General features: G+C 35.9%; 1 protein-coding gene across 4 annotated transcripts in view; it reads left to right on the top strand.

The window, feature by feature from the left end:
* Positions 1-12,154, top strand: part of RAPGEF2 (Rap guanine nucleotide exchange factor 2) — a 171,232-nt gene that overhangs the window by 136,539 nt on the left and 22,539 nt on the right. For all 4 annotated transcript variants that reach the window (XM_068137182.1, XM_068137183.1, XM_068137181.1 and 1 more), the window contains 8 exons: positions 617-753; positions 1,175-1,333; positions 2,686-2,838; positions 3,127-3,291; positions 5,520-5,627; positions 5,719-5,922; positions 6,010-6,118; positions 8,255-8,501. In XM_068137182.1, the coding sequence (XP_067993283.1) occupies positions 617-753; positions 1,175-1,333; positions 2,686-2,838; positions 3,127-3,291; positions 5,520-5,627; positions 5,719-5,922; positions 6,010-6,118; positions 8,255-8,501 (1,282 nt within the window). The remainder of the gene's footprint in view (positions 1-616; positions 754-1,174; positions 1,334-2,685; positions 2,839-3,126; positions 3,292-5,519; positions 5,628-5,718; positions 5,923-6,009; positions 6,119-8,254; positions 8,502-12,154) is intronic.

Genomic DNA, 12,154 nt, shown 5'->3' with positions numbered 1-12,154 from the left:
ATGTTAATGTGAAAAATGTAAAACAACTAAAATACAGAAATTCACTGTTGCATACAAGTGCAACTCCAATGCATGCAGAAGACAGAGCAGCAGTAATCACCTAAAACTTGTTCTGTTCTATTCTATTCTAAAACACTAATTCCATCTGGCCCATACAAGGGGGAACTTTGTGAATCTGGTGTGTAACACTCAAGTACAATTTACTGTTAACCTAGGAGGAGATGGCTTTACCAATTAATTTGCTCAGTTTTGTGAAATTTCCCTTCTTATTGTCTTGCTGTGTTTTATATAGGCCTATCATAGTCTTAAGGGAGTTATTGCACTGGCTGGAGTATTACAAACATCACTGGTTGTATTCAGAGCTCTCAGTTACATTACAATTCTTCCATTATGCTGACTTTTACTTTGCAGTACTTCTATTGATGATATGACCAGCCAGTCTGTGTCTACAAAATACCCAGTAATTACAACAGGCCACTGTATATGATGTATTAGTACACAGGAACGATTGTGCAGCATTTTAGCTTAAGTAGCCTCAGGCATCTTGCTGAAGAACTGTCTTTACTGTGCTTTGTTGTTTTGACATGCACGACTCATTGAGCTTTTTCTCCTTCAGAACAACTACTGGAATTCATGCATCAATTGCCTGCTTTTGCCAACATGACAATGTCAGTGAGGAGAGAGCTCTGTGCTGTCATGGTGTTTGCAGTTGTGGAGAGAGCAGGAACTATTGTACTAAATGATGGAGAAGAGGTCAGTAGAAGTTGGTTTTGACTCTCCTATTATACCATGCATCCCAGGTTTCCAAAGGCTTAAGGTTTTCTTTTCTTACTTAAAAAAACCAAGAAAGTAATGCTGAACAAGTAAATTCAGATTCGTTCTGTTCTGGATTATTTTAAAGCTTTTCTTTAAACACTAATTTCTTACATAATAAAAGCATACAATAAACTAACAGTAAAAATAAACTTAAGATCCCAGTTTTCTTTGGCTGGAAACAGCTACACATTGAAGGTTAGACTACATTATAAATGTTTTTAAGAGATGCTAAAAAATAACTTTCTTTATTGGTAAGGGTTGTATCTACAGAATATCTGTGAGGGTTGTATCCATATAGTATGGTACTGCATCATTAAGTGATTCAGTCTTCATCTATCCTTTCACATTTGATTCATAGCTGGATTCCTGGTCAGTCATTTTGAACGGCTCTGTGGAAGTGACGTACCCTGATGGAAGAACAGAGATACTCTGCATGGGAAACAGTTTTGGTGTTTCCCCTACCATGGAAAAGGAATATATGAAAGGAGTAATGAGAACCAAAGTGGATGACTGTCAGGTAGAGTGTCAGACTGTAATATGCACAAAATCACATACGTTTAGGCATAATGCAACTTCATAGCCAGACGTGGTTTTATTTTGCACTTATGTAAAATCTCTAGTGTGCAATCCTGTACAATAGTTGGGAAAAATGACTTCTGCATACCCATCCTGGTAAACTGAATTCTCTTAATCTAGATAGGGATTATTTTGGAGGAAGAGATTTGCCTATGTTTTCTCCAGAACATGAGGTTCAGCAGCCTGTTGCACGCATCCTGTTCCTCAAGCTTTCCCTTAGCAGGATTCTCAAGGTCCATTAGCCATTACAGGTTCTTTTACAATTAATAGCCATTCTTCTTTACTGAACTCAGTAACTGAATCTTAAAGTAATACAAGTTCTATTTCCCAGGGTTTGAGTGGAATATCTTCTGATTTCAGCTGATCTGACCTTTCAAGGAAAATGCCTTGATGTTTACTGTAACACAAACCGTCAGATGTGTTGAACGCTTCTCATGATGTGAATCTACTAGACTAATCTGGAAATGTGGTTGCTATTTGCTTATTCCCATTCAGAAGATAATAGCCAGGCCCTGGGTGAATTAAGCATTTTACTTGGTCCTGATGGCAAATTAAGCCTCTGCTAGATGCCCTTTGAAATGGGTGTAAATGTGTGTTAATGGAGTCACCTGGTTTAACTTACCCATCCAGAAAGCCATGTAAGTGGTATCTTGTTAGGATAGTATTTTGCAACTAATCCAAACTATAGGACTTGTGTTTCAGCTACTATTGGCTGCTGGAAATAGAAAAGGTGTGTACATGAATTAGAATGCAGAACAAAATATCTCTGTGAATCTCTGAGTTTCCAGTCAGAAGAAACACAGCTATTTTCTTTCAGCTAAATACATGAGCTAATATAAGGAGACAGTTTAACCTTACTTTAACACTTTAATCTAGAAGAATTTTATTTCTGTGTGCTTACACACAGAGCATGAAACATACAAAATAGGTTCTTCCTTCTCTCTTTACCTTTCTAAACGCCCCAGAAAAGCTTGCATAGGAGAATGCTAGGATACTAAGCTTCATCTCTAACAGAGAGGAGGTCAAAACAGCTAAACCAAAATGGCCGGTAATGCTAAATCATTTTGCTCTCATGAATCTTGATCCCTTCTAACTGCAAGACTGAGTGGAAGTACAGTGCTTACTACAGTGTATTCACCTGCTTACTACAGCTGAAATACTGGAAAGACATCTGGTATGCTGCAGGTTTACTTTATCTTTTCTATTAATAGACTACTTGCATCTTAAGTCAAAATGTTTTTCTGAAGATTTTTACCTTTTAATACTGATTCTTTTAATAATGATTCTTTCCAGTTTGTTTGTATAGCCCAGCAAGATTATTGCCGCATCCTCAATCAAGTGGAAAAGAACATGCAGAAGGTAGAAGAGGAAGGGGAGATTGTAATGGTGAAGGAGCACAGGGAGCTTGATCGCACTGGCACAAGAAAGGGTCACATTGTCATCAAGGTAAAAGCAGGAGTGTATTGCAGAAATAGTAGGTGTTTTACAAGCTTCTTATCTTGGCAAGTTAGGTCCAGGATTGTGTGAGACACATTATTATTGCATATTAAAATAGATCATATTTCAAGGTTTTGTCCTTATGCACATTGATAACTATGTGATTTCTATAGAAATTGATTGCATGGGTTTAGATGCCAGTATTCTTTCTAGTGCAGTGCAGCTTCAGTATGTTACATGAAAACATGTTCACATTGAAAATTTATTTTAATAACAAAGATAATTTTCTTTTTATAGGGAACATCTGAAAGGTTAACAATGCATTTAGTGGAAGAGCACTCTGTGGTAGATCCAACATTTATAGAAGACTTCTTGTTGACGTATCGGACCTTTCTTTCCAGCCCAATGGAAGTGGGCAGGAAGTTGTTGGAGTGGTTCAATGACCCCAGCCTCAGGGATAAGGTTAAAATCCTCCAAATTACATACTTGTTACCATTTGCATTGAAATATAGGCTTTTAAAGATAAGAGAGGTTTTAGAAAGAATGACTAAACAAATAGCCTGTGGCATAGTTTAATGGCAGAATATATGGATAAAACTAAGCATATATTTTTTCCTTATTTATTAATGTACTTAGGCAAGGTCAATTAGCTGTGTTTTAATTGCAATGTTTTTACAACCTAATGTAGTTGTTTGCAAGTATAGGGAAGGCTTTTTTCCAATAATCAGTACTTTTATTGAATTCATTAGAATTCTATTGTGTCCTGAAATTGGAGCATATAATAAGTTCTGTGTTTTTCATGCATAATATTTGTTAACGTTACTTGGCAAACATTTTGTGATTAATTTATTTTTGTATAAGGGAACTGGAAAAATATAGCCATTGTTAAGAATCTGTTGAATCATAGAATGATTTGGGTTGGCGGGGACCTCAAAAGGTCATCTAGTCCAACCCCCTGCAGTGAGCAGGGATATCCTCAATCAAATCAGATTGCCCAGAGTCCCATCAAGCCTGACCTTGAATATCTCCAAGGGTGGGGCCTCAACTATCTCACTGTTCCCAGTGAGATAGTTCCAGTGGTCCACTACACTCATGGTAAAGCACTTCCTCCTAACATTGAACCTAAATCTGCTCTTCTGTAATTTAGAATAATGTTCCTTTGTGCTATCACTACAGGCTTTTGTAAACAGTCCCTTTTCAGCTTTGTTGTAGACCCTCTTCAGTTACTGGAAGGCTACTATTAAGTCTCCCTGGAGTCATCTTTTCTCCAGGTTGAGCAATCAACTCAAATACAAGAAAACAATCAAACATCCGGTTCCCTGAACAAAACTGCCATGATGCCAAGAATAAAGCCCTGTATATCCAGTTTTGGCACACTGTCTACTGAGACCGTACTTCACTTTGTAATACTTTATTTTCACTTGTATGCAGCTTTCTCATATATAAATACCTAGTATAAATTTCCAGATATTTTTAATGCAAATTTGAAACCAAGGAAATTATATCAGTAAAATTAAAATGAAATTTGGTTTTCAACTTTTACTTAAATCAGGATATTTTTTCTAGAAATGCTAGTATATCTTTGCCTTAGAGGAAGGATCTTACAGTTGTCAGAGAGCATAGGCTTTGAACCTAATGCTGTTTAGCATAGGCTTGTTACGGCTTCAGAGCTATAATGTTGGAGTTAATCTTTAAACTTATTTTTCTGGTCCTGCAATGGATAATCCCCTTAGCCTCTGTAAAAGCATGAGCCAGCACAGTTGCTGGTATCAGGTTTGAAAACAGAGCAGCTCTTTGTTTTGCCATCTAACCAACCCTCTTTGACATCCTAGAGCACTGACAGAATGTCAGGAGTCAGAACAGCTTGGGACAAGTAGAGAAAAGCAAGTGGGGAACTAGGAATCTGGAGGATCTTGACTGTTTTGTGTTAAGGGCTGATAGGCAGTGAAGAGAGGGAAAGAGGAGAGTAAAAAATCCTGAGAATGGTCAGTTCTCAGTAATAATCAGACTGGGACATTTTTTCCTGATAGTCATAATTGCTTGAGGGGAGTAGGGAAAGTAAAGGAAGGAGGAGTAGTAAAGTGGAAGACTGACCCAGAAAACAAATTGCAAGTGTTTGCTGTTAAAATATTTTTTTGTGCTTCTCAGAACAGCTTCTATCCTTGCCTTTTGAAATATACAATATCTCTTTTACAAAGGTAAATGCCTAATGAAGTTAATGGTGGCTTATATAAAGATTTGTGAGATTGAAGTATAAATATGAAGCAGTATCAGAAGCTTTATGATAGTGTGCTTGAAGAGTTAAGCAGATTTAGAAATGTACATGAACAGGAAATTGTTGTTTTAAGTCAGAAATGGATCCATCTCATTACCTTGTATCTGTGTGCTCTATTTCTTACTCAATCAAATTTGATACAGACAGGTATAATTTTATATCTCATAGTATTCTTTATGAAATGCAACATACAATTGCTTGTACAAGTGAAAATAATTAATACTTAATTTGTTCTATGCTGGTAAATGATTGCATATTAGTAAAGTTATGTTTGGGGGTGTGTGTATATATATAATATATAGGATTCCAGTGGAAATTTACAGGGGCTTTAAGAAGCAGTATTTTTAAAGGACATGGCACTAGTGCTCTTCTGGGTATTCCTGGAAAATATTTGTATTATTGATTAATTTTTCAGGTTACACGGGTAGTATTGTTGTGGGTGAACAACCACTTCAATGATTTTGAAGGAGATCCTGCTATGACTCGATTTCTGGAAGAATTTGAGAACAATTTGGAGAGGGAGGTAAGAATTGAGGGTTTTCTATAACAATTTAGGATGGCAGGAAGAAGGCAAACTGCTGTTATACATAACTCATTATACTTTTCTCTTGTAGAAAATGGGTGGACATTTGAGGCTGTTAAATATTGCTTGTGCTGCTAAAGCGAAACGAAGATTGATAACCTTAACAAAGCCATCTCGAGAAGCCCCTTTGCCTTTCATCTTGCTGGGAGGGTCAGAAAAGGGATTTGGAATCTTTGTTGACAGTGTAGATTTTGGTAGCAAAGCTACAGAAGCAGGCTTGAAACGTGGAGACCAGGTATGCAATTCTAAAATGTCTTATTTATCTTTTTAATTTCTTTTCTCTTTGCTTAATAAAAATAATATGACCTGTTGGTGCTTTTAGATACTGGAAGTGAATGGTCAAAACTTTGAAAATATTCAGCTGTCAAAAGCCATGGAAATCCTGAGAAATAACACACACCTGTCTATCACTGTGAAAACCAATTTGTTCGGTAAGGTTGTGCACTTTTTTTGCTCTAAATTTTGTTCTAATTGAAATGGAGTCTTTATCGGGTTTGATAATTTAAAATAGTGTTGGTTGAAACACTTTTGTACCGGTGGCATAGGAAAAGGAAACTGGCAGGTCCTAAAATATCTTTGTTCATATTTGCACAGAAAAAAAGTATGAGTAGGGTCTTCTAAGAAGTTATTTCACCCTCAGTACTGCATGTTTCTGGATTAACAGGAACTATTGTGACCATTTAGCTTGAGCTTCAAAATGTTTGTATGTTTTAGCCTTTCTCAAGAAAGAAGCTTCTGTTGGATTTCAGTTGTTCAGTGATCTTGATCTGTCTGCTGAATTTGCTTGTAGCTTTTCAGTCCATGCCTACAATGGATGTGGCAAGCTTAATAGACACTTTGTTTGCCAGCTAGGTGAAAACATTCCCTCTAGCCTCTCAATTTATTAATTTCTCCCTCTAATAAGTACTAAAGCAGTCATGAAGGAGTCTTTAAGCAGCACATCAGGACCTCAGGTAGCTTACCATAAATAATTAACAGTTTGTGGGGTTTGGTTTTGTGGTGTTTGGTTTGGTTGTTTTCCAGTACTGGATATTTGGATCGTTTCTGCAATTCAGTGATGTGTTCTCGTACCTCGTTCAGGATCAGGTTCTTTATCACAAATCAATATGGCAGAATGTTTCCTCAGGATGTCATGGCACTTACCGATGATTAAATATGCTTAGGTGCTCTCCAAAAATAATTTGTCAAATCTATTTCCTGGGGATTTTTAATTGGGTTTGTTTTGCTTAGCAGTAAAGATTCTGATATTTCAATTGTTTATAAAAATTAAGGCATTGCTTAATATATCTATATATGCTTATTTAGCAGTATGTGCTTGTTTCTATACGTGTAAGTTCTGTATAACGAACTCTCATACAGGAGGTTTTTGGATCTTGGGTGTTGCTTTAGTATGTTTAAGACAAAACCCAATTTCTTTAGCAGTTGAGTTTTTCTAGGTTTTTAATCTTATTGCTCCACTGCAAATAAAGAAATTGTATCACAGCAGTCTCAGAACAGGTACTTTCTGAGTATTGCATGCAGTATTTCTTATCAACAAATCTCAAAAGGACAGTTTCACTGTTTCAACAGCAGCATCTTATCTATATCAAATTTTTCTCCAGCCCCCAGCTCCTATTCAACAGCAGGAGTTATTGGGTCAAATTACTCTCCTACAGTTTTCTTTGTCTCTTACTCGAAGCTTTTGAAGTCTTTTGGTGATTTACTGTGTACCTCTGGAGAGAAGGATGAATATTAAGGACAAAATTGGAAGTAAATTTTAGCCCCTAATACTCATCCCCTTGTTCCCACTTTTCCTGCACTTCCTTAGTTTTAATTACCAGTTTTCATTTTTTTTTTTTTGTTACAAATCAAGTCACTAGATAATTTTTTATTTTTTCCCCTTATTTAGGTAGAGAGGTGACTTCTCACATTCAGAATATGTGACTTGTACTCCAACATTTTTGTGAAGCTATAAGTTTAAGTAGAACTAATTGACAGACTGGATATTTCTGCCTCAGAAATGACTCCTTGCTGGGGAGCTGGGGGAGTCTGAGATTATTTTGTATATTTAGCAGGTGGATGCAACAGTCCTGTCAAACATTCAAGGTGTTTCAATAGTCTCATACTTTCCTAAACATTCCATGTGACTTTCTTGCATGACTCTGAATTCTGATTATTTTGTTGTTGTTCCTGTTGTTAATAATGTCTTGTCCGTCTGAGAGCTTCTGTTGCTGGATATCTGTTTAACGTCTTCCTTCTCAGTTTGGAGTTTTCCCATCTCATTTTTATCCAATGTGGTCTTTTTATGTGCTACTATTCTGCCGGAGTGTGTCCTTAGGTTGAGAAGTCAAAGTCCTTCTGTTGATACCATCCGTGCAAAAATGTGGTCATCTAGTGTATTTCTATTTTGACCTGGGGCGGTTTACTATTTTCTGAATTGTGCTACAGAAAATTAATATCATTTTTAATTTTTTTTTTTTTTTCCATTTAATACTTGAAATGACAAAATATCTAATCAGTATTAAACTGGTGTGGTGCACAGAGCTGTCTTTTACAGTTTTGATCTTTCTCTTTCGTCTCTTTTCCAGTTTTTAAAGAACTTTTAACACGGTTGTCAGAGGAAAAAAGAAATGGTGCTCCCCACTTGCCTAAAATTGGTGATATTAAAAAGGCAAGTCGTTACTCCATCCCAGACCTTGCTGTTGATGTGGAGCAGGTAATAGGATTAGAAAAAGTAAATAAGAAAAGTAAAGCTAACACAGTTGGGGGAAGAAATAAATTAAAGAAGATACTTGACAAGACCCGAATCAGTATTCTGCCTCAGAAACCATACAAGTGAGTTTTGTATTTCCTCTTAAATATTTGCTTTGTGTAATATTTTTAGTATTTTTTTATGATTTATCATGATACTTGTAACTTGTCATTACGCTGTTATTAATGCAAACCATATTCATATCTGAACATAGTAGAAAATGCTAGTCTGAATATTGGAATAGTCGTAGACTACTAAAAATACAGCTATTGACATCAGTATGGGTGTATTTTAATTCTTAGAGCTAAAATGATGGTGTAAATATTTTTGTTTAAAAGAAAAATATTTATACCATCATTTTATCTATAAGACTGTTAATTGGAAGTCCCCTCCCACCTGAAACTAGACACACCTCATGCAATTAATTTAAGATTAACTGAAAGCAGTTCTTGCTTGCACATAGTTGATAGGAGCAGTTTCAGTTTATCCACATTCCAGTGGTCTAAACATTTCTGCCTACTACCACGAGGGAGGTGAAATTTTTCTTTAGTGGAACGGAGTATTTATTTATTTATTTATTTAATGAAAGCTAAGTAAGGTATCTGATATATTTTATTAACACATTTTGGAAATAGAGTTCTGATAAGGATTGTTGGAAAGAATAGAATGGGTTTCATATGATTTTATGGGAATCTGATTCTTGGCCAAGAGCAATGGCATTAATGGGGAGAAATTAATAGTAGAGGTTAGTTGATGTGTAGTCAGTGTTTTCTCTTGCATTTTTCTTTTCTGTCATTCATTGAGGAATTCTATTTGACTTCATGAAGAAGACACATGTCTTTAAGATCCAGGACCTTTTTCCCTGCTGTTACTTAAAAAAGAAGTTTGCTTAGCTGATATTACTAAATGATTACTGTTCTGAAACACTGAGTAGAATGCTAGTAATGTAAAGGTTAAATGATTATATATTATTATGTCCAAATAATAATAAATTTCAGTGGAGAAGAATCTCTAAATCCTTTTATGTTGTTAGTCGTAAGAATGTTTTCTTCTATTTCTCCAGTCTTGTTTGTTTCTTCTCTTAGGTGTGATTTTAGCATTGTTTTGGCTTTGTTTTGTTTTTGCATTGTTCACCATTATTCACAGATTTTGCATAACATTATCATGCTCCTTTTCTTTCTTTTTTTTAATTACTTTCATTTTTGCACTTTTTCTGTGCAGGGACCTCTTTGGGTAAGACTCGGTAAAACAGTACACTTGACCTACTTTCCTTTTGCTAGCTTTACTTCATTTGTTATATATAGCAATTTGTCTGCAAAGCCTGTTGACATTCAGATGTTTCTGTCTGCATGGTTTCTGCATAGAGATGTGTAGCTTTGCTGTTTGTGCTTTTTCCCCACCTAGTTGTGTAGAAACTTCTATATCGTTCTTCCTAATCATAAATGGTGCTACCTATACTAAGGGAATGTACATATTTTCATGTTTCTAAATGAAAAAAAATCACTAGGGATGAAAAAAGCTGATTTACTCATTAAATGAAGTTGGTATTTAGATGTCACAAGTCAGCTAGGTTATGAGGTGAAACCATCCCACATATTTTTCCACCATGAATACAGCAGAGAATGTATCCCTATAAAACCAATCTTTAAACTAGAATGAGGTCATTCTTAGCCTGTCTGCTTCATGAGACATTCAATCAGTATCAAAGATGAATAAGTTTGAACAGGAGATAATGCTTTCTCTCAGTCTTGCTCTTTAGTCCAATGATGTCAACATCTTGTAATGAGAAAATCCAACTATTTCCTCTGCATCTGCTGGGAAATACATATCCTTCTCTTGACGAGCTATGAGGCATTTCTTGATGAGTGCTTCTGGCTACAACCTCCACTCGAAGCTCTTTGCTTTCTTCACTCGTCTAATCCAGAGTGGTTTTGTGGTCTATAGGCTGGGTTGCTCCATGTAAGGATTAAACACAACCTCCACCTCTGTCTGCCTGGTCCATAGTGCAGCATCCCAGAGAAAGAAGCAGCTCCCCTCTCCTGTTTGCAGTGCTCCAGGGGGATCACAGTATACTGTGTTTTGAAGGAAGAAGCATTCAAAGAGCTCTGCCATTCTATTATCCCTTCTAACCTGTTTGTCATTCAGCAGGCAAGTTGTTTCTTAGTTAATGCTATCTTCCTTCATGGCAAATGCATATGGAAAGCTATTGAAATGCCTTTCCTTTAAAACCACAGTATCTTTTCACCAACATAATTAAATATGTTGTTTAACAACAGGGGCAGTTGATTTTTTTTTTAGGACATGGAGTTTTCTGGTGTTTCTATTTACATCTGAAATTTTAGGGGGTTCATTTCTTATCTGCATGAGCTAGAACTCACTCAGATTCTATTTTTTAAAAATAGAATAAATTGAGTGTAAGGTAAATTTCCAATTTATTAGAGAAATATTTAGAATGGAGAAGAATTTTAGGAATGTTAGGTTTGTGGTTGTTTGTGATTGTTTGTTTGGTTTGGTTTTGTTGGTTTGGTTTTGGGATTTTCTTTTTTTTTTTAACCCAACATTGTCAGTTGATCTCTTCTGAAGCTGCCTCGGTCATGACACACAGGATAGGTATAAGATTATATAAAGATGATAAACTGCAAAAGGAATACATAATGCAAGTGAAACTATTAACATAAGGGAGATTGCCACATTGTCTTCATATGGTTTGAATTTAGAGAAAATACTGGGGTTGGCACATTTATGAAATATACCATATAGTTGTTTAGAACCACTGGAAAGCATTTTGAGGTTCAGAGGCTTTGAGGTATTTTGCTTACTTGGGGGTTGTTTCGTGTCTATGGGGTAGTTTTGAAATATAACATGTCAGCTGCTGAGAATGCTTTCAGTTGTTGTAAAAGTCTCGCTTGTGGCTAGCATACGAGTGATGTGTGCTGAGCTGATCATCACTGCTCGTCACAGTATTTTGTGCTTTATGTGGAAGTACAAAAATACAGATGTTTAGATTCAACTTAACTTCTGATTGAGAGAGAATCCATTAACTTTTTTTTCCAGTGAACTACAGTTTTTCCTCTCACACTCACGGCTTGGGATTTAGACTTTATGAACTATTTTGGTAACAGAGAATTATCTCTATTGGGAGAAACTAAACACTTAATACAGAGATATGCCTCCAACCTTTTTTAAGTTGCATTGCTTTTTAAAAAGCAGTTGCTATGCCCATGTAATTATAATTGTCTTAAATGCCCTGAGACATTGTCCTAAGTTCCCAGAGTACTGTTTAATTCATAGCACTTAAAGAATTGGTACAAGAGTGTACTGGGTAAAATAATTCATTCGTAAGCACAAAAGGACACTTTTTTTATAACAGCTCAACAGGGATAATTATCAGCCCCTTAACTGTGTGTTTTCTGAGGATGGATAGAACACTAGACAAAAACTTAAGTATCTAAAACTAGGGTACAAGTGGCCATTTGTGTTGTATCAGTTTATTAGCTTGATTCCTTAGAGTTGCAGCAGTTGGCAAGGAAATCTAGTTTAGGGGTTCTTGGCTTTTAAAAAGGCTTTGCTTATAGTAGTTAATTTATAAAAAAATATTCTAGTTTTCTATAAAGTCTGATTTTAAACATTTTACACCCCCAAATCATTTTATTAAGGATTTGCACCTATGTGTTCATAGAAATGCTTATAGTCCGATGATGTCTCTCTCTAAACCATTAGCACTACTGACCTCCTT

This window comes from Melanerpes formicivorus, unplaced genomic scaffold (assembly GCF_026170545.1).
Source record: "Melanerpes formicivorus ecotype bairdi unplaced genomic scaffold, bMelFor1.0.p_v2 SCAF_4, whole genome shotgun sequence".
NCBI lineage: Eukaryota > Metazoa > Chordata > Aves > Piciformes > Picidae > Melanerpes > Melanerpes formicivorus.
This window is presented reverse-complemented; position numbering and strand designations above follow the sequence as displayed.